The sequence below is a fragment of the Talpa occidentalis genome, unplaced genomic scaffold (genome assembly GCF_014898055.3).
Source record: "Talpa occidentalis isolate TD23 unplaced genomic scaffold, MPIMG_talOcc4v2.1 talOcc4.14, whole genome shotgun sequence".
Lineage (NCBI taxonomy): Eukaryota > Metazoa > Chordata > Mammalia > Eulipotyphla > Talpidae > Talpa > Talpa occidentalis.
In genome coordinates, this window is record NW_023601433.1 from 737533 (window position 1) to 760286 (window position 22754).

The following is a 22754-nucleotide window of genomic DNA, read 5'->3' on the forward strand; positions in this document are numbered from 1 at the left end:
ACCTGCCGCGCGTCTCCCGGCCGACCGCCGGCCCTGCCCCTCCCCGGCCTCCTGGGCCGCGGCCTCCGCCACCGACCCCGGGCCCGAGACCGCGGCGACCCGGGCCGGACGCGGCCGCCCCCGCGCGGCGCGCCCTCCCGCCCCCGAGCCGCCGCCGCCGGGCCCCGCGCCCGCCCGGCGCGTTACCGTCCGCGCCGGTCTCCCCGCCGCTCCGGGCCCCGCCGGCCCCGCGGCCGCCCCTCACATCCCCGGCGGCGGCGGCCCGCGCGAGGCAGCGACGCAGGCCGAGGAGCGCGGCCGCCCACCCGTCGCCCCCGCTCGGCGCGCCGCCCGCGCCGTCGCCGCGCCCGCGCGACACTGCGTGAGGGGCGGGGCCAGCCGCCCGGGCACGCGCCGACAGGCCCCGCCCCGCCCCGTCCCCGCCCCGCGGCCCCCTGGGGCCCCGCCCCCTGCCCAAGCCCCGCCCCGTCCCTTCCCTCCGGCGCCCCCTCCAGGGCCCCGCCGCTGTCAAAGCCCCGCCCCTCTCCCCTCCCCCTGCGCCCTCCTCCGGGGCCCCGCCCAGGCCCTGCTCCCGTCCGCGACCCTGCCGTGGCCCCGCCCCTACAAAGCCCCGCCCCGGAAGCCCCGCCCGCAAACGCCCCGCCCCGCCAGGGCTCCGCCCCCAGAAGCCCGCCCCGCCCCGGCCCGGCCGCAGTGCGCAGGCGCAGCCGGGGCCCGTCCCCGCGCCGCGGAGCCCGCGTGGGCGCGCGGTGGGTTTCCCGCGGCGGACGCCCTCCCGGCCGCACCCCCGCCGCGGCTGGGCCCGGCGCCGTCCGTGGGCGCGGCGGGGCCCGGCCCGAGCTCCGCCCTCCCGCGGCCCGCGCTGTGCCGGGCAGGCCCCGCTGTCCGCGCCCACGGGCTCGCGTCCTGCGGGGACCCCCGCGCGGTCCGTCCGCCTTCGCGTCTTTCCGAGGGGTTCGTTCACGGGCACACAGGAGCGGGGTGCAGGCCGGAGGCGGGGCGCGGGGCAGGCGGGCTGACGCGCACTGCGGGGGGCGCGGGCGGGTCTGCGCGCCGCGTGGGGCCCCCGCCGCCGGCCGGGATCGAACCCGCGCCCGGAGCTGCGGACAGCCTCGCAGCGCGGCCTTCCCAACACGAGCCGCTTTGCGAGTGGGTTGTTTGAGCTGAGGTCAGGCCAGGCCCTGCAGGCGCTTAACTACCTCAGAGTGGAAATGGAGGTTTACAATTTTATTACCTCCAGAAACAACAGTTCCATCAGAAAAACCTGTCTCTGGGCCTCCCTGGTGGTGCAGGTGCTCGAGCGCTGCCCTGGGAAGCTGTGCCCGGCCTCTGCCTGCGGGTTCGTTCCCGCCAGCCCGGAGCAACCCGCAGGGCACAGCGGACCCCCGTCTCCCCGCTGCTCCCCTCAGCAGTGGACTTCAGGCAATCTCCCTGTTCTGTTCCCGGCTGTCTCCGGTGAATCCTCTCACCTCCCGCGCATCTGGCCTGTACCCCGATTCCTGTATAAATAAATAAATCTTTTTTTAAAAAAAGAAAAACGGATCTCTGCTGGAGCAAGGTAGTCACAGAGCACCTGGTCCTTGTGGTGGGATCCCCTCCCCGCTCCTTGAAGCCCAGGCCCCATCTCATTCCTCAGTTCAGGACAAAACCCCCTTTTTGTCCTACTTTCGTTAGAATTTACACCCATGTGGATTCTCCATGGGTAGGTAATTAAATGTGGTCTTTCCTTCTACTAATCCATCTCCTGTTAATTTGTTTGCTGGACCAGCCGGGGAAGAGCCCAGGAAGCAGGGAGACGGTTTCCGCAGACAGCAGGTGGGGCTGCCCCCCCCCCCCACAGGACTCAGCTGGACCAGACCTTCCCTTGCACGGCAGGATTGTGGGTCTGCACTGTCAATCACTAACTGTTGAATGCTGCTGAGACAGGTTTTTGACTAATAAACCAGATTTAAAGTGCCATCGCATTGATTGCTTTCAAAAACATTTTTAGCCTTACTTATTGACCGGCATACCTGTCACTATGACCCCGACCTTCGTCTCCTGGGTCTCTGTTTTGCCCTGTGTTCTGGGAAACTTCTCTTCCAAACTTGCCAAGTCTTTCACTTTGGTAATCATGATCTTACTTTTCAAGAGTCCCTGATTGTTCTCTGGCAATTCTCCTGTTTTGTTTTCATAGAGGGAGGGGTAACTTTCGACTTATGGCATGTCTTAAGTGTTCGTCTGGATGAGGAGTTTGGATAAGTGTATTCATAAGTATAACCCGCAACTAGATCAAAACAGACCCTTCCCATCACCCCAGGAAGCTCCCCAGGCACAGCCCCCAGGCACAGCATCTGCAGCAGCTGCCGACGGGGCCACCATACCTCCCAGCCTGCACCAGCGAAGAGCCCGTATGATCCGGATCCTCACCCTGGCAGCAAAAGCAGGATGACCCCGAGCCGGAGGTCGGAGGATGGGCACAGCGGCGGGTCTCTGGAGCTGAGAAGCTGCTTTAAACTGCCAGCAGGTCACTTTGTGGCCTGCAGCTGCACTCTGGAGGGGGCGGGCAAGGGGGAGAGGCCTGCACCCAACCAGAACTAGGAAGAGGGGAGAGAAATGCTGGGCAGTCTCCTGCAAATAGGGTGGTTTCTCACCAGTTGCTGACCTCCCTTTGTTCCTGGGGGATTCCGGGCCCTCTGTGGCAAGAGGAGTTCGAGAATGTCCTGGGTCAGACTGTGGTCAAGCCTGGCCTGCAGAGCCTATAGGGAGCCTCACTGTCGGGGTGCTGTGTCAGAGCTGTGGCCTACAACCCCCTCTGGCCACCCCAACCTTCGGTTCTTTTCAGGAGCATGAACTACCCAGCAGGTAGCCCAGTGCATTGCACTGATGGGAGCTGGAACCCAGTCCTTTCCCATTGCGTAGCAAAGTCAGCTGAGAGTGGCCACAACTAGGCCTCCCAGCTGGAGGCCTAAGGTTACCTGGAGCCAAAGCCCCATGTCCAGTTGTGCACTCGGCCTTACAACACCGTTATCAAGAGTTTGCTCCACTTTTCCTGATTCCCACACCCTGATCCTTGTGCAGCAGGAGGCACCGGCCACGCACACCCCCACGCCCCGCCCCCAGGCTGGCTGCACCATGCCCAGGCAGTGGCATGGGGACCGACCCTGCAGAGCCGGGACCAGTTTCTGCTTGACAGCAAGCATGGGCCTGACATCCCCAGCACAACTAGGTGAAGGAGAAGTACCAGAATCTCCTCTCCCTCCAGCTCACCTTTGCCAAGGTTGCCTCGGTGGCCTCGGTAGCCTGACTTCCTGGGGCAGGCCCGAAGGGGAAAGAAAGAATGAGAAGGGCCAGGTGTGTGGCTAGGGTCTCCGAGGGCCGCCTCTCCCTTCTGGCCTTATAAACTCCCCAACGCCAGGCCTCCCCAGGCCACCACGGACCTGCGGCCCACACTCTCCGCCCTGGGAGCTGAGCTGGGGGCAACGCCCTATTTAGTTTCTCCTGTAAGAGCACATTCCACCTCCCATCGGCGCTGCCACCTGTCGCAACTCGGGGCACGACACGTCTCGCAGGCGCCCCAGGCAGTGACCCTCTGCTGAGGACTCAGCTACAAAGTTGGCACCATGATCTGATTGGAGGTTTGGAGAACCCCGATAGGGTACAAAGCCACAGAGGAGTCCTTGGAAGCCTGGCCCACAGCCCCTGTGCTCACAGGAATCGCCGCACCACACCCAAAGAGCTGTCCGTTGCAGTCATGGCTCAGCCGGACCCTGGGTGGGGGACGACAGGAGGCCCAGAGAGTCTATTTGTTGGGGCCTGCCAGCTCAGTGGCATGGGGACGGAGGGACAGCAAGTATTTTAGCTGTGAGTGTAGAAGTAGAGGGAATGTTTCCGTGTGAGTATTTCTGCTGTGGTTTTTGTACACATATAAACACGCACTGCGTGTCACAACGCCCAGGAACAGCACGACCCCGCTGGGGAATGGGGGTGGAGCAAGACCCCCACCTGCCAGGCGCTCCCCCCCAGGGGGGAAACCGGACATGGGTTTGTGTTCTCCATGTAACAAGCCAATCACGGTTATTTCCAAATCCTGTCCACCAACTGCAGTATCTGAATCATCCATGGGTCTGTTTCTATTGCTTATCTTTCCTCTTGTGCATCGATGTCATTTTTCTCTCCTTTTCGCATGTTTTATAACTCCTGGGTGTATGGCACATACTGGGAATAAAAGGGTAAGGACTTCAGACAATGCTAGCCCCCCACCCCCAAGAGTCCGGGGCGCCAGTTACCTCAGGGTAATCAAGTTTGAGCTGAGTGCGGGAGAGCCCTCCTGTGGCCTGCCCCTGTCCCCTGAGAGTGGCCCTCTTGGATTTGGGGCTGAGCGCCTGGCCAGTCTCGCTTTCTGTCCTCCAAGTTCTGCTCTTCAGATATTTTGAGGCTGGCCTCCCACCCACACATCTTCAAAACCAGGCCAGAATCTTGCTGCCCCTGCAAGCACAGGAAACCTTTGGCTTTTCTTTCCCCCAGCAGTAGCTCCCCAGGGCATGCCTGAGGCTCAGGGATGCCCAAATCAGCAAGTGCCTCAGGGAAGTAGGCAGCCGCCTGGCCGTCCCCCATGGGCTTGCCTGCTGGGAAACCAGTTCCTCTGGCTGCCGCGTCCCCCTCCAGCCTCCATCTCTTTAACGAGGATTTCATCTCATCTCTTTCCTCCCAGTTGTCACAATGGGGGAGACGGCCTGTGACCCACCACACCCTTCTCATCTTCACTTCTGCTTTTTACCACCCCCAAAAGTCAAAATATGGCTCTTAGTATTTCCCTGAGTCAGCCACCAGCCTGGTTTCTCCTGTTGGGTGGGTTACAGGACCTTGAGTCCTAAGCATCCTCTCGCATCTAACCTCCTCGTTCCTGTTGTAATGATCCTCCCAGGCCATCCAAAGCCTTATCTTCATGACCTTCAGGGTTGTTCTGGGCATTTCAGACAATCTCACACATTCAGGGAGATGCTGAGGACTCCCCATCAGTCAGCAAACTTGCGGTGAGAGAGGGGCCCTCCGGGAAGCGTGGCTCCCCTCGGCTGCTCCGTGGGCCCGAGGGGTGCTTCCCCAACGTCTCCGCCTGTGTGGCCTGCACGCGGCCCAGCCGCTCTCCTTTGTTTACACACTAGCGGCTCTCAAACCTCAAAGGCCAGACTTTCCCTCCTTGGGCTTCCAGGCACATGCGCCCAACATACACTCCCCGGCCCCCCAGACCCATCTCCCAACTCACCACCCTGCCCGCCCTTGGCTCCTCTGCCTGTGACCCTACTTTAGAACCTCCCCCTGCACCCGCCTCCCCCACGCGGCAGCTGGCCCTCCCCTGCCCTCCCGAGGAGCACACCCCAGAGCACTGGTGGGCACGAGCGAGCGGCTTTATTATTTCTCCCTGAGGAGGGCCCCAGCCAGAGTGAGCGCAGCAGACACGGCCGGTCTCCTGCAGCAGGGGCAGGCGGCCGGGGCCGGGACCGGCGGGCCGGAGGAGGCGCGGGGTGAGGTTCTGAGGTGAGGCCAGGGCTGCAGCAGCCTCACCGATGCCGCTTCCGGATTCTCTGCAGCTCCTGGTAGATGGCGCTGAAGTTGGGCCGCTGCCCCGGCTCGTAGGCCCAGCACTGCTCCATGAGCCGGAACACAGCGTCGGGGCACAGCTCCGGGCAGGGCAGGCGGCCCCCTGGGAGGACAGCAGGCACCGGGCTGGGGCGGCCCGCAGGCTCCCCTCAAGGGGCCAGCCTCCTCCACCCAAGGCCCGGCCTCGAATCCCACCCTAGTACCACCTGCGCTGGCTGCCAGCCGCGGCTTCCCTCCTGCGAGAGGGGCACCCTCCATCCCACCTCACATGAGATAACACGGCCCGGCAGGAACCACGCCCGCACTGCGGCCGTCCTCCTGGCCCGGGGCTGGAAGGCTGGGGCCTGGCCCTGAGGCTGCCGGCACCTCGGGGGCGCCTTACCCTTCTCCACGAACTCCCGCGTCTGCTGGTTGCTGAGGTTGGGGTAGGGGGAGGCCCCGAGGCTGAAGGTCTCCCACAGCAAGATGCCGAAGCTCCACACGTCGCTCTCGGAGGAGTAGCGGCCTGCGGGGCGGGGCGGGGTGAGCAGGCCGGGCACGCCCTCAGCCAGCCCCCGCCGCCCTGGACCCGGCCCCGGCCCGGTACCGTAGTTGAGGGCCTCGGGGGCGGTCCACTTCACCGGGACTTGTCTGAGGCCTCCCGAGGCGGCGTAGACGCCGTCCGCCTCCTCCCGGGACATCCCGAAGTCGCTGATCTTCAGGGCGTTCTTCTCCGTCACCAGGCAGTTCCGGGCAGCCAGGTCCCTGGGCGAGGTGGGCGTGTGTGCGCGGGCGAGCGCAGGTGTCGCGGGGGCCTCCGGCCAAGTCCACGCGGCACCTGCCACCCACTCCCCGCACACGGCCAGGCCCCCGGGCTGCCCCCGGGACTGTCTCCCACCCGGCGCTGGGCTGAGGCCTGGCCGGGCCGCGGGCTCACCGGTGGATGCAGCACTTGCTCTCCAGGTACTCCATGCCGGCCGCCGCGTCCCCCACCAGCTGCAGCAGGGTCTTCACGCGCAGGCGCGAGCCCTCGGTCCGCAGGAAGGTCAGGAAGTCACCCCCTGGAGGTGGGGGGGAGCCCGCTGAGCCTTGCAGGGAGGGACCTGGCTGGGCTGCGCGCCCCCCAGTGCGCCCTGCGCTCCTCACCCTGCACGAGCTCCATGACGATGTAGATGGGCTGTTTCTGGGTGCAGACGCCAATGAGCCGCACGATGTTGGGGTGGCTGTACTGCTTCAGGATCCTGGGGGCAGGGCTGCCACTCAGGCCCCGGCTTGGGGACTGTACACCCCAGCCCTGAGAGCCGCTGGGAAGCCCGGGGGCCGAGGGAGGAGGGGACGGCAGCAGGGCAGCAGGGGCGGAGGAGGGGCGCTCCCTGGGGGCAAGAGGCCATCTCCCCCCTGCTTGCTGCGCACTGGGGGCCTCCGTGAGCACCTTGTACCACCCACCTGGCTTCCTGGAGGAACTTGGCCTTGAGCTCAGGGGGGAGTGTCTCCCGGCAGGACTTCACGGCCACCGGGGTGTTGTCCGCTCGCAGGCGCCCACTGAACACTTCGCCGAAGTTCCCCTGAAACGGTTCTGGGCTCCTACCCGGCTCCCCAAGCCCGGGCGCCTCTGGGCCAGGGACAGCCAGCCTCACCCTGGGCCCACAGGCTCAGACCTGCCCCTGGCTCTCCAGGGGCGCCAGGCTGGGGAGCTGCGGGGGCGGGGACGCACGGTGACCTCCCAGGCCCGTCCCCCCGACGTGGGAACACCGAGGCCATTTTCACTGGGTGGGACAAATTCATTTTTAGGAAACTGAAGGTTCCTAAGCAGGTGTTTTGGGCTTTCTTCTCCTGCACACGAGAGCACCTGGAGAGGCAGGGGCCCGGGGGGGGGGGGTGTGCCAGTGGGTGGTTTTGGGTGCAGTTGCTTTTTGCCCCTGTTTCCTGCAGGGTTACGGGGGGATAGCGGCTGGGTGGGGAAGCAGACTAGGGATCTAACTGAGGCAGGGAGGCAGCAGAGGTTGGGGGGCTTCGCTGTAACCTGGCTTGTCGGCTAGAAAAAGGGGGACAGGTCTGGGGGGCACCCGCCACTCACCCGCCCAATCTGTTCACCCAACACCAGGTCCTCGTGGTTCAGCACCCACTTGTCCTGGAGAGGGAGGGGGTGCTGAGACGTCTGGAGGGGAGTGAGCCCTTCCCCTACTGTCTCCACTTCTGGGCACCTCAGTTGGCAGGGCTATCTTCAGAATGAGGGGGGTTGGGCCGCATGGGGGACACAGGTGTCCTCACAGGTGTGCTGCCCATGAATCGGAAGTGACCTTGACCTTCCAAACCCAGAGGGAGGCCGCCCCGGGGAAGCGTCACTTGGCACCTCTGTCAGACTGGGGGCCTGAAGGCCACCCACCCCCGTCCCGTGGGGCCGGAACCCGCTCCCCCAGTCCTGGCGACTCACCTTGGGCACGGCCCTGCTCAGGACCACCCCGCTCTTCTTGGTGAGGGGCTGCTGGGTGCGCAGCAGGTGGTCGACGAGCAAGGGGATGCTGGGAAAGCCGTCTCCTTCCAGCCGGTAGAGGCCCTGCGGGGCAGGGGCCGGGTTACCAGCCGCGCGGGGCCCTGAGCCCGGGGAGGGTGGCATCACTCACGTCAGCCGACTGGATGATGAAGTGGCGGGGCTGGCCGTCCCACAGCACCGACAGCACGTACTCCTGCTTGCCCTGGCTCTCCCGCACCAGGAAGTCCCCGGAGTGCGCCAGCAGCTCGGCCACCTCTGTCCGCGGGAGGGCCCCGTGGTACCACAGCTGCTCGTGCAGGGGCTTCTGGACCTCGGGAACCAGCTGCAGGGGGGGTGGGAGCTGGGCAGGGGCAAGGAGGGGTTGCTCAGTCGGTTGGTCTGGGGCGACACAGCCCCGGGGGATGCCCACCCTTGCCCCGGGCCGGCCAGCGGGGTCTCTCACGTCCTTAGCCCTCACAGACGGGCTGAGCGGCATGGGGGGCTGGCGGGAGGCCCCTAGGTGGGCAGGAAACTATCCTGGGCTCCCTTGAGGCAAAGCCAGAATGGGAAGCCCAGGCTGCTGCTTCCAAGCTCAGCTTTGCCTTTGCCAGCAGGCCACAGCCCGAGCCACCCCGGCATGCGTGCGGGAGGGGGGCAGGGGCAGGATCTGAGGACATCTGCAGCTGGGGCTCAGGGGAGAGAGGGGCGCCCCCATGAAAGCAGGCTGGGCGGAGCCTCTCCTTGGGGACAGCCCAGTGACCAACCCCAAACACCAGGGTCGGAGAGTCTTGGGGGAGACGGCTCTGCGGCCCCCGGGCCCACTCACCGAGAACCTGGGGCGGAAGATTCCTGAGATGTGGCTTTTCAGGATCTCCAGGGTGGGTGTCCGTCCACCTTCTCGCTCCGGCTCCTGAGGCCAGGGACAGACGTCAGCGGGTGGCCGGGCTTGGGGAGGGGGAGGGCGAGAATGAGGAGCTCGCCCGGGGGCGGCGGGCGGGGGGGCGGGCGCGCGCGCTCACCGAGGAGGACGTGGAGTGGCGGTCGTCCTGCAGCAGCAGCACGGGCGGGGGCTCGCCGGGGCCCAGCCGCTCCACCTTGGCCTGCAGCAGCTCCTGCTGGGCCTGCAGCTTGGCCTGGCTGCACAGCGCTACCTGCAGCCCCTGCAGTGCCTCCTGCAGAGCCTGCTTCTTGCCCAGCAGCTGCACTCTGCGGACAGGCGGGCAGGGGTGAGGCGGGGAGAGCGGGAGGCCGAGGGCCGGCACGCAGGAGGGAAGCAGGGCTGCCCGGGGGGCCGCTAGGGTGGTGCCCACTCACCGCTCCCGGGGGTGGGTGTTTTGTTCCTCGCTCTGGAGCTCCCGCTGCAGCTGAGCAACCACCTCTTGCCGGCCGAACACCGCCTCGGTGGCCACGGCCAGTTCCTCAGTCACCGAGGTCAGCCTGCACCCGCGGGCAGGGCAGAGTCACTGTCTCCACTCCCACGGGCAGGCAGGGCTCAGGAACCCAGCCTCGCTCCGGTGGGGTGTGTCCACCCGGCCCTCCCCCCACCTCGGCCCCACCCTGCCCACTGCCCGCCCTGCCCCACACACGTGTGCTGCACGCTCTCCACGGTCAGCTCGTTCAGCTGCAGCTCCCCGGGCTCCAGCGGCTCCCCCTCCTCCAGCAGGGACTCGTCAAAGGTGACACAGGGTGGGACATCAGGTGCGGAGCTGGGGGGGTGGGGGGCGACAGTGGCCCATCAGCGAACAGGCCAGCAGGGGGCAGGGGATGGTAGGAGCAGGAGGCCCTTACCCATACTGGCGCAGGAAGCCCTGGTACTCGGCCTCCGGCTGGATGCGGGCCGCAGCGGCGGCCATCTCCCGGTGAATGGCCACCACCTCGTCCTGCACCAGGCTGCTGATCTCCAGGTATTCCTGCAGGATCTCCTTCCTGCCCCAGAGAGGACCCTGGTCAGGGGGCCCTCAGGGTGGGCAGCTTGGGGGCCCCCCACCTCCGTGGGCTTGGAGTTGCCCTGAGCTTGACCACCCCCACCTCACGCTTCATCGGCCAAAGGGCCTCATGCCCATGCCGAACCCACCCTGATCTCCACCCGCTGGTCTGCGAAAGGGAGCGCGAGGGGGTTGCTCAGTGAGCGACGATCCCGCCTGGCCCCACAGCCGGCCAGCACCGGGCACATTTCTGTGTCCAGCCCCCGGAGTGACGCTCTCTCTCTCACGCCCACTCCCAGTCCCTCCGGGAGCCACACCGGCTGCAGCAGCAGGACTCAGCCAGGCAGGGCCTCTGCCCCCAGGGCCCACTGCCCCCGCCCCGGCCTTGTCTCTGCTCTGCATTTCTAAAGCCCCCCATCCCGGACAGCCACACCGAAGCTCTTCTCAACACAAACCCCTCCCACTCCTGCCTCCCTCCCCAGCATCACCGGACTCCCCGCCCCCAGCTCCCCAGCCACCCTGCGCCCTGGGCTCCCGACCCCACCTCGTGACCTGCCTCCTGCCGCTGCCCTTGCCTGGACGGCCTCTCCCAAACACCCCGCTTCACCCTGCTGTGAGCCGGGTCTCCTTCCTGGGCCCAGGCCCCCGGGCCCCGTCATCCGCTTTGTTTTCACCACAGCACCTCAGCCTCCAGCTGCCTCTCTGGCCTACGCAGGGGCTTTCTTCTCAACCCCAGCGAGGGCCGGAGGCGGCCCCATGTTCCGTTTCCCTCGTTCTCGCTGCATCCCGGAGCCTAGGACGGGGGCGCTAGCAGGGCCGGCGCGCCCCGGGGCCTGAGGCGGGTCTGCGTGGGGCTCCCTTCTCCCCGGGGGGCCCTTCCCAGCGGGCACACTGGGGACCCTGGCCCGGGCGGGCGCGGGGCTCACAGGATGCGTGCCATCTCCTGGTGCAGCTCCTGCAGCGACTGGAGCAGGCCGGGCAGCAGGAGCTGGTGGTGGTGCTGGTGGTGCAGCTGCGCGGCCCGCACGCCCAGCACGTAGCGGTTGTGGTGGGCCAGGAGCTTCCAGAGGCTGCGCACGTACTTGTCCTTGGCCTTGTCGCGGTCCTTGTCTGCCAGGTAGAGGCGGCAGATGGGGACGGTGCGAAGGCTCGGGTAACTGTAGCCCCGGGGCCCCTAGGGACCGGCCAGGGCTGGTTTAGGGCCCCCTCCCTGCTGGGGGGAAGCCACCGACCTTTGCTGGCCTCCTGGTACTTGCGCCGGGCCTGAGCACTGTCCCGGGCCAGGGTGCGGTACTGGCTCTTTAGCTTCTCTATGTCCTGGCTGTGGGTCTGTAGAGGGGAGAAGCCAGTGTAGGCAGCAGGCGCCCAGGGGGCAGGCAGGGCTGCTGGGCCTGCGGAGGGCCGGGTGCGCCTCTGGGAAATCGGCCCTGAGGTTAAGGCCGAGGGTGGCACAGCCCCACCCACGGGAGGGCCCCGTGCTTGCCTCTGGCCTTGTGGACACTACCGTGAAATTCTTAGAGGCTTGGGAACCAGCGTCCCACATTCCCACCCACTGTCCCTGCAGGCAGGAACCACCAAGGGTCAAGACCGGCTCCCGAGTCTATGCGCTGTGATACTTCGGTGAGTGCCACCTCGCTGCTCTGGGCCTCAGTTTCCCCATCTGGAAACTAAACGCACAGACTAGGTCAGACTTCCTCTTACTGAACCAGATGGCAAACATTTCGGGCTTGTGGGCCACACGGTCTCTGTTGAAATTACTCGAGTCTGTGGCCTCAGCTCCATAGTAGCCACAGATGAGACGACACTAAGGCTCTGTTCCAGGAAGCCCGATAGACCCCGCTGAGCCCTGAGTTAGCTGAGCTTCCAGGAGAGGGGAGGGCCAGGCTGGCCACCAGGGGCCGCTGTGGGCCACGGCCTGGCTGGGTTCCTGGGGGTGGTAGGGGGATGAGCCTGGGGTGGGGATGGGGGGCAGATCAGTGCACTCAGGGAGACTGGAGCCCCCAGGCCATAGCCAGTTCCAGTCCCGCAGCACCTGGAAGCGGAGTGGGGGGGAGGGATTGTACCCCAGGCAGCTGGACTTCCAGTCCCCAACCTCTGCACTAGCAGGGGTGCTGGGCTGCCTGGGAGGAACCCGCGGGGGCCGGGGCAGACAGACGGGCCCTCCCTGCCTCTCCTCCGAGGGCGGGCTGGTGCAGCGGGGCCCCGACCCTGTGCGCCTCGCGGGCTGGAGCTGGCTGGCGCCTCCGGCATCCCTGCGCTGCCTGGGCACACGGCAAGGCGGTCCAGAGGCCGGCCCCGCTGCCGGAGCCCCGCGGGGGGAAGCTGTGGTCAGCAGCTCTTACTTCCTCCGTGAATCAGGGCTCTTGGGAGAAATATGGCGTTTTAGGCTCAACATTCTGGCAGGAATGATGGGGTGCAGGCCGCGCCGCCCCCCACCTTGGTGAGCTCCTGCTGCAGCTGCTGCCACTGCTCGCCGTAGGCCCTGCGCAGCTGCTGCCGCTCCCGGATCAGCAGGCTCAGCTTGCTCAGCGGCCCCGAGTTCAGGTCCTCCGCGTGCTGGCGCAGCAGCCGGCTCAGGCCCTCCGTCTGGCTGGTGATCTCTGCCCAGGACTGCAGCACAGGGGGGCAGGCAGGGCATGGGGGACAGCCGCTCCCCTCTGGGCCTGCCAAACCCCCCACCCCTTGGGCTTTGGGAAAGGAAGGGGCGGGCGGGCGCAGCCAGTACCCCCACGGAATTCCTCCAGCGGGGGGTAAGGAGGCCTAGGCCCCTGGAGCCCCACCTGGCTGATGAGGCTGTCAGGGCCCAGGCCGCGGCCCTGGCCCCCGCTGTCCTGCAGGGACATGTGGTGCAGCAGCCCTGCGTACTCCCTGTCACTCTTGACCCGCTGGGCCATCCACTTCCGCATGCCCTCCAGCAGCCGCAGCTCGGCCTCCTGCATCTGCTGCAGTGCCCCGTGGCCCTGGGGGCTGCACAGCTCCGAGGAGAAGCCCATGGTGCTGCCTGGGGAGAGAGCGGAGAGGCCATGACTGGACGAAGGCGGCGTCTGGAGGTGGAGGGGGCCAGGGGCCCGCCGACCAAGAGGACTTGCCCCTAGGCGGCAGGTGGGGGCTGCTGTGCCTGGCCTGAGACTGGCCCTGGCCTGAGACTGGCCCTCGAGGCCTCCTGCGGCCCCCAGCAGGCCCTGGCCCCAGGGGTCCCCTTCCCAGCCCCGGACCTGGAACTACCCGGTAGCCTCCCTCCCTGGGGCTTCCACCCGGCACCCTTCGCGGGGGTGGAGCACACGGGCAGCGGCGCGGCCTGCCAGTGTGGCCCCCACCTGCCGTCCGCCCTGCCCGGCACGTCCGGGGCCTGGGGCCGGCTCCTCGCAGCCCCTCTCCCCGGCTCCCTAGCACCCGCACCCTCCTGCCCCGAGGCGCAGTGGAATTACCGCGCGGCCACTGCTCCTGGGCCGCCGAGCAGGGACTCCGGCCCGCGACCTCCGGCCAGTTCCTGCTCAGCGCTTCCTCCTCGGCGGTTTCAGTTGGCCCAGGCCCCCGGGGCGGGCCCGCCGAGGGGAAGGGGCGGGCGGGAGCCGCAGTCCTGCCGGCCCCCCTGGCCCGCGGCTGCTGCTGACCCGCGGAAACGGAAGGGAGGAGGAGCTGCGAAGAATGGCCGAGGGAGCCCACCCCGCAGGCCCGGCGGGGAGTCGGGGATCCTAAGCCCCCCGAGGGCCAGGGTGGCCCCTCAAGAGGAAGGGGAGCCCAGCCGGCGCCGAGCTCACCCGCAGCTCCCCCAGTGGAGCTCAGCCGCCAGGCTCCGCTCGAATAAAGCTCCCCGGCCAGATCCCAGGAGAACCCGCTCCCGGGCGCCTCCCCCGTCCCCAGGAAACTGGGGCTGTGGGGGCCTGGGTTGGGGAGAAAGGATCTTCCCCGGCGGAACTCAGGCCTTTCTCAACAAAAGCCATCTTGGCTCGGGGAGGCCCCTCGAGGGCCCCGGCCTCAGTCCTGCTGCCAGTTGGCCCGGCCGCTTCCGCCAGGTTGGACCAGAGCAGGCGCCCGGGCTCCCTCAGCAGCCCGGCCCCAGGCAGGGGCTCCACTCCCCTCCCAGGGCCCCTGCCCAGCCCCCGCTGCCCAGCCCCAGCTGCCGTCTCCTTCCACACCCTGCCGCTCCCTGAACAAGGCCCTGGAACCCCACAGGAGTCAGACTCTGGCGCCCCGAGTTGGGCCCTTCCAGAGACAGCGAGGACGTCGCTTCCCCCACGCACTCAGGGGTCGCCGGAGGAAGAGGATCACCACGCTGGAGACGGGGCCCTGGTTTGCATAGTCTGCACGTTTAATCACCTTTAAACTAATGGTATCATCTGTGTCCATTAAATAGAGCAAACAATACTGGGCCTTTTAAATTACAAGAAAAAAATCACCGTGTGCCAACCCAGTATCTTACAAAACCAGCTGGGCTGGCCACAGGTTGGGGGGAGGGGGCACCCCTGGCAGGTGGCTGGGTGGTACCAGGAAGGTCTGGGCGAAAGAACAGGGGGCTCCCGGATGGGAGGGGACTGATTGTCCTAATGGGCGGGGTGCAAAGGCACGTCAGAAGAAGAGGACTTGGGGCAGGACGGGTCGGTGCCTCTCCGCCAGGGCACAGTGTTGGCGGGGCTCGGGGCCACCGCCTGCCCACCCCTGGCACCTGGAGAAGCAGGACCCCTGAGCCCTTGGCACGACGAGCCCCATCTAAGACACAGGCCAGCCTGGCCCTGCGCTGCCACCCCTTCCTGGGGCCTGCCCGGCTGCCTGCCTCTGCGGGGCCGGGGCTCAGCTCCTCTCGCTCCTCAGCAACATGCAGCCGCCCCGCCACCCCAGGCCAGGGCAGCCAGAACAGCAGGTGGACGGTGGGCGGTGGGCGTGGGAGGTGGAGGGTCCAGCTGCTACCCCCATTGAGAATACAAAAAAAAAAAAAAAATCAGCATCTAAAGTGAAATAATTACCAAGTGAAAATAGATCCTCAAACAGCCCCTGAGATCCCCACAGGGGAAAGCAGCATCGGGTGGGAGGCAGGAGCGGCCGGCTGGGCCACCGCCCCTCCCTACCGCCCACCCAGGGGCTCTGGGACTGTGAGTGCCGACAGCCCAGGCAGCCCCGGGCTCAGAAAACAGGGACTCGGGCCCCGGCCAGCCCCGCTCCCGGGCGGCCAGCCGGGTGGAGGGGGCGGAGGGCCGGGCCTGCGTGTGCCTGGAAGCACCTGCCGTCCTTGGTCCCTCCCTTCCGCCCCCGCTGTCGCCGCAGGGGGTGCTCCCTGGCGGGGGGCCGGGGCCGGGAGGAGAAAGCCCTTGGCGAGGTGGCCGTCTCCTCCCGTCGCCCCCAGCCGCCTCCCTGCTGCCTGGGTGGGGACCATTATTGCTTCAGAGGGCGGGGAAGGGACGGGGCAGCTCCCGGGTCAGGAGCCCCTAAAGAGAAGGGGGCGCCGCTCCCCGCAGGGAATACTGCTGGGCCGGGGGCTGCCCCCAAGGGTTCACTCCTTTCTCCACGAGGAAGGGGTGGGTGGCAGGGTGAGGGCCCCTGACCCCCTGGGCTTGGGCCCCCCTCAGGCAGCCGGAGGGCCCCGAGGGAGGGTGGGAAGCGGTCTCTGTCCCTCCTGCCTCCCCGCTGGGGCCCACACCCGGTCCCAAGATACAAAAATACTTTGGTGAATTAAAAAGTGCCCGCGGAGGGTGGCCTGGAGGGCGGCAGTGGCGCTGTCAAAGGGCGCTCTGGTCTTTAATGAAGGCGGTCCTCTCGCCCCGGCCCTCGTCCTCGTCGGAGTCGGACGGGCACTCCTCCTGCCAGGCCTCGGGGGGCAGCCCCTTGTAGGAGACGAGGCCGCGGTCCATGGTGTACACCTTCACGCCCCGGAAGCTGAAGCCGGAGCGCAGCTGCAGGACCAGGAAGATGGTGACGAAGACCAGCACGATGAAGGCGCAGCTGAGGCCGGCCACCACCTCGGGCAGGTGGGAGGGCAGCAGCCCCGTGTGCAGCCTGGGCGCGACCTCCACCTCGGGGTTCCGCGAGGGCGGCGACTCCCGGCTGCTCTGGCTCTGCCGGGAGCACATCTGCTCCACGGGGTCCAGGGAGGCATGGCTGGGGCAGCTGAGGCAGTCTGTGGGGGCTGGCCCCCGGCAGGTGGCACACGAGCTGTGGCAGGGGGTGCAGACGCTGGCCCGGATGGTCTCCACGTCGTTCTCAGTGCTGTAGTGCGTGTCCAGGAGCTGGGGGGCGGAGCCCGCGGGGCAGTGCTGGACACAGCTCTTGCGGTGCAGGGAGAAGCCTTCCTCGCACACTGCGGGCGGCAAGGGGGCGGCTGTGACCACGGGGCTGCGGGCGGCCCCAGCACGGCCCCCAGACTCCCCCAGAGCCAGGTGCACCCTCTGTTCCCTGCCCCGACTCCCGCCAGCCCCCGCTACTGACCCACACAGGCCTGGCTGGACGTGAGGGTCTTGCAGCCGCTGCTCTCGGGAGGTGGGGGCGGCCCCCCGGGGGCCGTGCCGTACAGCACAAGGGTGAATTTGGTCAGTGTTCCTATTTGAGGGTGGGGAAGAGACAAGAGTTAGCGGTGCTGCCCCCAGACGCACCCCCAGCCCGCGGCGTCACCCCCATACCATAGTTGTTGGCTTCGCTGGTGTTTTCAATCTCCAGGACCCACTCGCCAGAGGGGTCCTCGTCCCAGGAGTGGGTGGTCATGAAGGCCCAGTCGTTAAAGCCGTCCGCGGAGTAGTCGTGTGGCCTGGGGGGAGGCGCACATGTCGCCCGAGCTCCCAGCCCGGGGCACCCTCCCAGCCGGGTGCACACGCCGCGGCCTCTCCCCCAGGAAGGCAAATGGCCTCAACCAGGTTCTTGGCACGGGCTGGTGCGCCACACCCGGCAGCCAGCGGTGGAAGCCAGGGTCCCGGACAGCGGGGGTCCCGTGGGGTGAACCCCCTCCCAGGGCCCTCGAGACTGGGAGACCTCGGTCGCGTGACCGGCCGCGGTGGGGGCACGTGAGCGATGCGCGTGAGAGACGGGCAAGCACCTGGCGGCCAGCAGGGTGGAGCGGGTGCCCATGGGGCTGACCAGGTGGATGGCCAGGTCGCCGCGGCGGTTGTAGGACAGGGTGAGCCGCGCCTGAGCGTGCTCCAGCCGGGTGACGTGGCTGGGCTCCCCCCGGCAGGCTGTCACTGTCTTCCGCACCTCGAGCCGCTTCCCGATGTCCCTGTGAGAGCGAGGGGGGTCAGTCACCCGCCCGCCCCGGGAACGGCGGGCGCCCCCCGGCCGGCTCCAGCCCTCACCGGGGCTCCGTGAGGATGTCGATGATGCACTTGCGCTGGGGGGCCACCGTCGTCCAGTTCCGGGCCAGGGCCACCATGGCGCCTGCGTCCAACAGCCCGTAGCCATACGAGTGGCTCACTGCGGGGCAGGAGCGGGGAAGGCGGTCAGGGGAGGCCGAGCCCCGGACCCCCCCACCCGTTCCGCCCCCGACCGCGCCGTCCTCACCTTTCCGGCCCACGCCGTTGGTGGCCCAGTCATTGGCGTTGAGGTGGGCCGGCTTCGAGGTCTGCACCACCAGGTGCTGCATGTCCCGCCAGGTGAGGTTCTTACTGCGGTGGGGGGGGGGTGAGGAGGGGGGGAAGTGGGGCTCAGTCTCTGAGGAGGAGCGGGGAGCCAGGCCGCCCGGGGGAGCGCACTCACTTGGCCTCCAGGGTGAGGGCGATGATGCCGGCAGCCAGGGGCGCGGAGGCCGAGGTGCCCGTGTGGGACTCCGTGCACTTCTGCCGCAGGTCGGTGGTCACCTGCGGGGAGCGCGTGCTGGGCTGAGGCGACCCGAGGGCCACCCAGAAGCGCCCTCTGCCCACAGCCCTGAGCACCCCCAGGGTCCCCACTGGCACCCTGCTAACTTGCTGGGGCCGGGCCGGGCCCCCCCTTCTGGCCTCGGGGACCCCAGGAACAGGGAGCCCAGCTCCTGAGGGGCAGCGGCTGCGTGTGGGGCCCGACGGGGCGGAGGACTCACGATCTGCTTCTCGTTCTGGCCGCCGCTGCTGTAGGTGGTGGCCAGGGTGGACGAGCAGGCCTCGCTGTACCAGGGCACGTTGCCCAGCTGCGTGGCGCTGCTGATGGACAGCGTGTAGATGCTGTTGGTGTAGCCGTCGCAGTTGCAGCTGTCGTGCTCCCGGCCGCCGTTGCCGGAGGCCCAGACGAAGATGGAGCCCAGCCCCCCGCGGCCCTGCAGACAGAGCGCGCTGGGGTCGCTGGGGAACAGCGGGGCGGGGGTAGGGGCTGGGCGTGCAGAGGGGACGCCAAACAGAGGGGGCTGCCGGAGGCCGAGGCTTGTTCTCCTGGCGCCCGCCTGTCCCCAGGCCCCCGACGCCCCTGGCGGGTCAGGTGTACGTGCAAACACGCCTGTCTGGGCGCAGACGAGACCCAGGCCACCCTAAGTGGTGGTCTCCGGGGGGAGGGAGGGATTTCTATTTGCTTCCTTCCGCTGTCCTAGACCCCGAGCGTTCTGGCAATCACGCTTGGAGCAAAGCGAGAATTACACGCGAGTTAGACAGGGACGGGGAAAGCGAGGGCCGGCGAAGACGGCTCCCTGCTCACCTGGCTGACCCCCCGGAAGAAGGCCTCCTCGGCGAGGCGGGCCGGCCCGTCCACGGTCTTGCCGTCGTCCTCGGGGCCCCAGCTGGCGCTGTAGATGTGGATGTGGTTGGGGTTCAGGCCCAGCGAGCGCGCCTCCACCGCGTCCGTAACCTCGCCGTCCAGCATGCGCACCCCTGCGCAGGGTGGGGGTGGAAGGGTGCTGCCTGGGTCCAGCTGCCAGGGGTGCCCCTGGAGCACTCCCAGCCGTGCACCCCAGGGGAGGGCAGGGGTGTGCAGGCCCCTGACCCCTGGGCCAGCTCCTGCCTTCCACAGGCCAGAGCCAGGGCAGGAGAACTGGCCCAGCCCCCACCGCACCCCAGGACGGGGAGTTGGGGTCTCAAGGGAGCGTGGGGCTCCAGGCCTGCCACAGAAGGACTCGGGAGACCCCGCTCGGGGGCACTCCGGCTGCCTGCCCTGGGTCCGGATCTGCCCTGGTGCGAAGGCGCCGCGGGCGGTGGCGCGCACGGCCCAGGAGAGGGGCAGGGGAAGGTCCCGCGAGGGCCCTCCCAGGGCGGCAGCCGCGGGCACCCACCTCCGATGCGGGCGTTGAAGGCCACGCCGACGCCGCAGACACCGTTGTTGGCCACGGCAGCCACCTCCCCCGCGCACCGCGTGCCGTGCCTGCCGGGGCCCAGAGCTCGGCGTTAGCAGGTGGCGGGGCGGGCCCAGTGGGGAGGCCCCGCCCCAGCTGGCCACGCGCGCTCAGGCCCAGGCGCAGCCCGGCTCCCCACCCAGGAGGGAGACCGAGGCCCGAGCGGCTGTTTCGTACCGGTTGTCGTTCATCTGCGTGTACCGAGGCTGGGGGTCGGGGTCCTGGTCGTTGACGTCGAAGCTGGCCCCCGGATCCTGAGAGGGAGCAGCCGTGCTCAGGGGGCCTGGCCTGGTGGCAGGAGGGGCACCCGAGCCCCGCCCCCACGTCCCCCGCGCCCGCCTCTCACATAATTGCCTGCCAAGTCCGGGTGGTTCTTCTCGATGCCGTCGTCCAGGATGGAGACCACGATGCCGCGTCCCGTGTAGCCCTGCGCCCAGGCCGCCTTCACGTTCAGGTCCCGCTGGCCGACGCCGGACTGCAGAGACCCCGCCCCCCGCACTCAGCAGGCATGTGGGTTGTGCGGGGTTGCGGAGTCCTGTCAGCACCCCAAAACCTCTGGCTCCGCCCGCCCCGCTCTAAAGGCCGCTGCTGGCTGGCTGGGCACCCAGGCCCCACGGCCACGTACCAGGTACCACTGCTGGGGGAACTTGGGGTCCGTGGGCTCCTGGTACACATCCCGCTTGCTCCGCCGCTTCGCCACCTGCTGCTCCAGCCACCGGACCTGCGGGGGGGGGGGGACAGGGTGTGGGCGGGGGAGGGAGGCGCGCTCCCCGCTCCCCCCACCCCCGAGAGCTGGGGGAGGGCGGCGGTGGGGGGGGGCTGGGGCCGCTCACTTGAGGCTCCCTCTCCAGCCGGCTGTGCCGCAGGCGGTGAGGTGACAGGGACCGCTTCGTCACTGCTCGGTGCCAGAAGTGGTAATAGTCGCCGAAGATCTGCAACGGAGCAGGAGCGGGGCTGGGCGTTCCATCTGGCAGTCCCCGGGGGGCGGGAGGCAGGGTGGCAGCCGCCAGGTGGAGGTTCACCGGGCGGGGGGGCTCTGCTTCCTGTCCAGCACCCGGAAGGGGGAACGGGGCCAGGAGGTGCCTCTCCCCGAATACAGTGGTCCTCTGAGCCACCTAAGCTAGGAGTAAGGGCAGGCCCCCCATCCCAAGGGCTACCAGAACGCCGGACCCCCACCCCTGAAAAGACTGGGCCCCCCCATGCCTTGCGCTGGGCCAGCATGCGGCAGGCGAACCTACCTGGCCCAGGTTGAGGAAGCCATGCTTGCGGGCCACGCTGTCAGCCACGGACGGGCCTCCAGGAACATGCACCGCCCACGTGTTGGTGAAGACCTTCTGGCCACGGGCTTCGGCCACCAGCAGGAGCAAGACCCCCGCCGCTGCTACCACCCATAGCACCCGGGGCCTCAGCTCCATGGGGGGGGCAGGTGACCGGGACCCCGGCGCCCCCGTCTCCGTGGCCTGGTCACAGGGCCTGGGCTCCCGCGTGCCTGCTCGCTGCCCGTGGCCCGGGGCCGGCTGGCGGGGGCATGGGGCCGAGGTGGGCACGGCGAGGACAGGAGGCGGAGAGCTGGCGGCTCTGTGGGGACAGGGGAAGGAATGGGGAGGGTCAGTCCCCGTCCAGCTGCGCCCTGGGGGGCTCTGGGGCGAGGGGTCGGAACGTGACCCAAGGTCTGCCCGCTGGATGGACAGACGGACGCCACACGAGAACCGGGGCGCGGGAGGAGCTGGTTCTGGGGCTGGCGGCGGGGGCCGGGCGCGGCACACTGACACCCCACCCCACCAGGGCAGGGCAGAGCTGGGAGCACCGTTTCCTCGAGGGGGGGATCACGCCTGCCTGCCCTCTCCCCTGGGGTCGGAGCAGGTTTTCCAAAACTACCCAGTTGTATTTGATAAAAGAATAAAATGTTGGCTTTCCAAAGTTTGTCAGGGGCAGCGTCTGCGCAGCGCGTTTCCTGGCTCAGCAAAGCAGGCGCGGCCCCAGGGGGTGCCTGCCGAGACCCTCGGCCCGGGAAGCGGGGGCAGCCCTGGGTGGCGCTGGTTTGGTTTTCTCCGGCCGGGCGCCTTCGGCACTGTCTCCTGGGAACAGCGAGCCTGCGGCCTGGGCCTGGACGCCCCGCAGCCCCCTCGCTCGCCCACGCCCACCGGTCTTGCCTAACCCGCTCCGGGCCGCCAGGGCCAACAGCCGCCGGGCCAGGCGCGCCAAGGTAAGGCTGGATCAATAGTCTTGTTGTTTTTCCTCCTTCGGCAAACAGACAGCGGGGCCTCTGCCCGGGTCACGTAACTGTCCCCACGGACGGCCCCCGACTAGCCAGAAGCCAAGCCCCGGGGTGGGGGGAAGCTAAGGGAGGTCCCCGGGGGGCCCTGGGCTTGCTCTCAGGCCTGTCCACGGGCCGAGCCCCTCCACTACCTCGGCTGCAAAGAGGCCGCTCTCTGCCACCAGCTCAGCAGGCCCGCGGACTTGGTGCTCGAAGCCCCGGCTCCGGCAGGGCTGCCCTGGGCCAGACCAGCCTCCCTGGCGACGCTCGGGCTGCCGCTGCTGCCGTCCCACCCTGCCGCCGGGGGGACGCAACCCAGTTCCTGGAGTATTTTCAGTTTACACCAAAATAACCTGACAGCTGAAGGCAGGAGGCGGCCGGCCACACTGCAGCTCCTCCTCACCCGGGGCAGAGTCCACCGGCTCACTCCGGGCCTGCAGCCACAGCCCAGGACGCCTTGGCAGGGCACATCCAGCCCTAGGGGGTGAAGGGACCCCAAGTCCCCATGTAACAGGAGCTGTGGGGCCCTGGGGACGGAGCCAGGTTAGAGCAGGGCCTCTTCCCCCGGAACTGCCACCCCGCCGGGGCCTCCTGGGACCCCAAGTCAGCAGCACCGCCAGCCCCGCGGGAGCCCCCAGGCCTCGACTGGGTTCACCTGGGCCGAGCCCAGCACGCGGCGGAAGAGCTGCAGCTGCGGCGACGGCAGCCGACCCGCCATTTCATCACCTGGCAGCCCCGGAAAGCAAGCGAGACGCAGACACCACCCCGGGACCCCCAGGACCCCGCCTGCCTCCCTCTGCCCGGCTCCCCAGCCTGCTGAGGGGGGGCGCCAGGCTCCAGGACGGAGGGGCGACCCCTCCCCAAGAGCAGGAACCGGGAACAATGAATGAATGGGGTCCCCACCCCGCCGGACTGACTCACCCGCTGAGTCCCCGACGGCTACCAGGAGGCCCGCGCCTCTGGGCCTCTCCCGCGGGAGCCTCCACTCAGGTCAGCAGAAGGGTGGGCGCCCCTCCCCGCCGAGCCTCGGCACCTCCCAGCAGACACCCCCAGGCGCCCCAAGGCGCCGACCCCGGGCTCTGGGGGCCTGCGGGCCGGGGCTGCCCCAGACACCCGCTCCGTGTCCTTCCAGCAGACTCGGCCGGCCGCGGCGCCCGCTCCCCTGGAATCCTGAGGTGCAGCCCGTGACGGCGGCCCCCGCGGCGCCCCCAGGTCCCTCCCCTCCCGGGCCTCAGTTTCCCGGCCGGCACCGCCGGGCCGCGAGTTTCCAAACTTTCCCCAACCGCAGAGTCCGTCTCAAAAAATCGCATCTACCGCGGACGCCCCGAA

At 68.2% G+C, this 22754-nt stretch overlaps 2 protein-coding genes across 4 annotated transcripts; both read right to left on the bottom strand.

Moving 5' to 3' along the window:
• Positions 1-5374: 5374 nt before the first annotated feature.
• FES (FES proto-oncogene, tyrosine kinase) lies at positions 5375-14954 on the bottom strand. 2 transcript variants are annotated; one of them, XM_037509914.2, is made up of 19 exons: positions 14922-14954; positions 12738-12958; positions 12394-12567; positions 11190-11286; positions 10884-11067; positions 9821-9958; positions 9619-9738; positions 9347-9469; positions 9052-9238; positions 8859-8942; positions 8184-8393; positions 7994-8116; positions 7637-7690; positions 7006-7124; positions 6706-6800; positions 6497-6620; positions 6167-6324; positions 5963-6085; positions 5375-5683 (listed from the first exon to the last, which is right to left on the bottom strand). In XM_037509914.2, exons 2-19 carry the CDS (start codon positions 12948-12950, stop codon positions 5541-5543), a joined length of 2469 nt encoding a protein of 822 aa, XP_037365811.1. In that variant the 5' UTR covers positions 12951-12958; positions 14922-14954; the 3' UTR covers positions 5375-5540. The 2 variants fall into 2 exon arrangements, with proteins under 2 accessions (XP_037365811.1, XP_037365809.1); XM_037509912.1 differs by lacking the exon at positions 14922-14954 and adding an exon at positions 13386-13475.
• A 708-nt stretch (positions 14955-15662) lies between these two features.
• Positions 15663-22132, bottom strand: FURIN (furin, paired basic amino acid cleaving enzyme). Of its 2 annotated transcripts, XM_037509915.2 has the most exons (16): positions 21779-22131; positions 20407-20746; positions 20002-20100; positions 19794-19889; positions 19515-19643; positions 19346-19422; positions 19109-19197; positions 18538-18710; positions 17954-18166; positions 17635-17735; positions 17440-17543; positions 17235-17352; positions 16979-17158; positions 16569-16693; positions 16378-16488; positions 15663-16249 (listed from the first exon to the last, which is right to left on the bottom strand). In XM_037509915.2, the coding sequence occupies exons 2-16, from the start codon at positions 20581-20583 to the stop codon at positions 15672-15674; spliced, it is 2370 nt and encodes a 789-aa protein (XP_037365812.1). In that variant the 5' UTR covers positions 20584-20746; positions 21779-22131; the 3' UTR covers positions 15663-15671. The 2 variants fall into 2 exon arrangements, with proteins under 2 accessions (XP_037365812.1, XP_054550682.1); XM_054694707.1 differs by having other exon boundaries at positions 15770-16249; positions 16382-16488; positions 20407-22132.
• Between the last annotated feature and the right edge of the window lie 622 nt (positions 22133-22754).